Here is a 2,053-nt window from a genome sequence, read left to right as displayed (position 1 = left end):
TTATATAGCGTTGATTGAATGTTGAAGTACCGTTAATGGCTACGAAATTTTTCTGAAACTTCACTTTTGTTTTTGTTTTTAATTAGAAGTTTTTTTTAGAAGTTCACAAATAAAGCCAACTATTCATAAGTATTTCCAACAAATATTTCTCAACAATTTCCAAAAAGTTGAAATGTTTTTGAACAACTCGTATTTTACGTATTTTGCAGCTTTTTAATGCTGATTACTATTTTATGCGGATTAGCAATTCTTCAGGATTTTGTAGTTGGCTGTTATTGACATTCGGCAGTATAAGATTTGCATTGATGGGTTTATCTTTTCAGAAAATGGATGATTTATTGGCTGAAATAAACCGGAAGCGAACTCACGTTGAAAGCAAAGCAGGTCTACTTACAAACGGCAAGTTCTTCAAACGTTCCGATCTTTTTGCTAAGGAAGAGGAGGAGTATTTATTGAAATCAAACGCCAAGTCAAACAGCTTCCAACCAATTGCATCTACCAGCAGTGAAAACATTGATCAACTTGCTGAAAAATCATCGGAGAAAATTGCAATGAGCAAATCTGAAATAATCTCTCGTTTGAGGAAGCGAAGTGAACCAATCAAACTTTTTGGAGAAACTGAACTTATGACCTATCAGAGACTCCGGAAGTTAGAGCTGCTAGATCCCGATATACTTGAGGGAAGGAAAAACGACATGCAGATTCTAATGGAAAAAATGGAACAGGAATCCAACTCAAATTTAGCGAAAGACTCCGCATCTCAAGATGCGCATAATGTTAAAGTAAAGCCATGTGGAGAAAAGTTTGAAGAGATATCAGAAAAGGGGTTGAAACTAACACAGATAGATTATCAATACGATCGAAATGTTGTTCTCAAATTTTGCCAACTCATGCTAGAATTATGGGGACAAGAGTTGAACGATCGGAGTTTAAGTGTTAAGAAGTCGCAACACGGAAGACTAGAAGCAGCAAGATATTTACAATCTGTTGACTATTTGAAACCAATGATCAGACAGTTGAAGTCGGGTACCATGGAAGAAGATATTTTGGATTCCCTAGCAAATGTCGTTTACTGGACGCTCAAAAAAGAGTACATAAAAGCCAGTGATAGTTATTTACAAATGGCGATTGGAAATGCCCCCTGGCCTATTGGTGTTACTATGCACGGAATCCACGCTCGACCGGGAAAGGATAAATTGGCCACAAAGAGTATAGCTCACGTTTTGAATGACGAAGAACAGCGCAAGTATATTCAGGCTTTTAAAAGACTCATCACATTTTGTCAGAAATTGTATCCTACTGATCCATCAAGAAGTGTTGAGTTCAACGCTTAGTTATAAAACTATTATGTTATAAGGTAATTAGTCTAGAAATTTCATATTTTTTAAACTTAGTTTTAATTTGCAAGCTTTTTGTAAAGCTGAAAGCCAAATACTTGTTTTTAATTGCTCCCCAAAAAGTTAGTAGCTATTATGTTATTTATGTCGGTCTTTTGATGTGATTTTTTTTTGTAACCTGAACATCAAAAATAACTTAGCACCCTATACTATTACGAAGTATTAATTCAATGTAATTACACCGAATTTTAAGCAAATTGACAAGAAGTTTTAAGAAAAAATTTTGAGCACTGCTCGACTATGCTATCTTTGTAACGTGTGATTTTGGCATAAAAATTAACGCTGCCTAACCAGATATTCCAATGGCAAAAGGGGTTAACTCCGTTGAATTTACTCAATAAAAAGTTAGATGCTACTGTCATGTATTCACATGTTTCTTTCTAATGTCTAAAGAGAATGAAAATTCAGCAAAATATCAAAGAAACACAAGAAACATTGCAACGCTTGACGACACCTTGATTTTTATTGCGAATATTCGTCGACGGCATCTGGATATCTGGTAAGTTACAATTTTACCGAGCGCTTGCCAAAAGTTGATGTAAAAGTTTCATGGTAAAGGTTTCCTAGTAAAATAATAGGATGCTAGCTTACGTTTGATGTTGATTATACTACAGATCTTTGTCTCAACGGTTTTAAATGCTCTCGAACGAAGTTTG

General features: G+C 35.0%; 1 protein-coding gene across 1 annotated transcript; it reads left to right on the top strand.

Annotated features, from left to right (window-relative positions):
• The first annotated feature begins 326 nt into the window (after positions 1–326).
• Positions 327–1,393, top strand: LOC142344157 (pre-mRNA-splicing factor 18-like). The gene has a single exon (XM_075395683.1). It carries the CDS (start codon positions 327–329, stop codon positions 1,332–1,334), a length of 1,008 nt encoding a protein of 335 aa, XP_075251798.1. The 3' UTR covers positions 1,335–1,393.
• The last annotated feature ends 660 nt before the right edge of the window (positions 1,394–2,053 follow it).

This window comes from Convolutriloba macropyga, chromosome 8 (assembly GCF_964194025.1).
Source record: "Convolutriloba macropyga chromosome 8, txConMacr16.3, whole genome shotgun sequence".
Taxonomy (NCBI): domain Eukaryota; kingdom Metazoa; phylum Xenacoelomorpha; order Acoela; family Convolutidae; genus Convolutriloba; species Convolutriloba macropyga.
The sequence above is the reverse complement of the archived record's forward strand: the minus strand, read 5'-3'. Positions and strand labels throughout refer to the sequence as shown.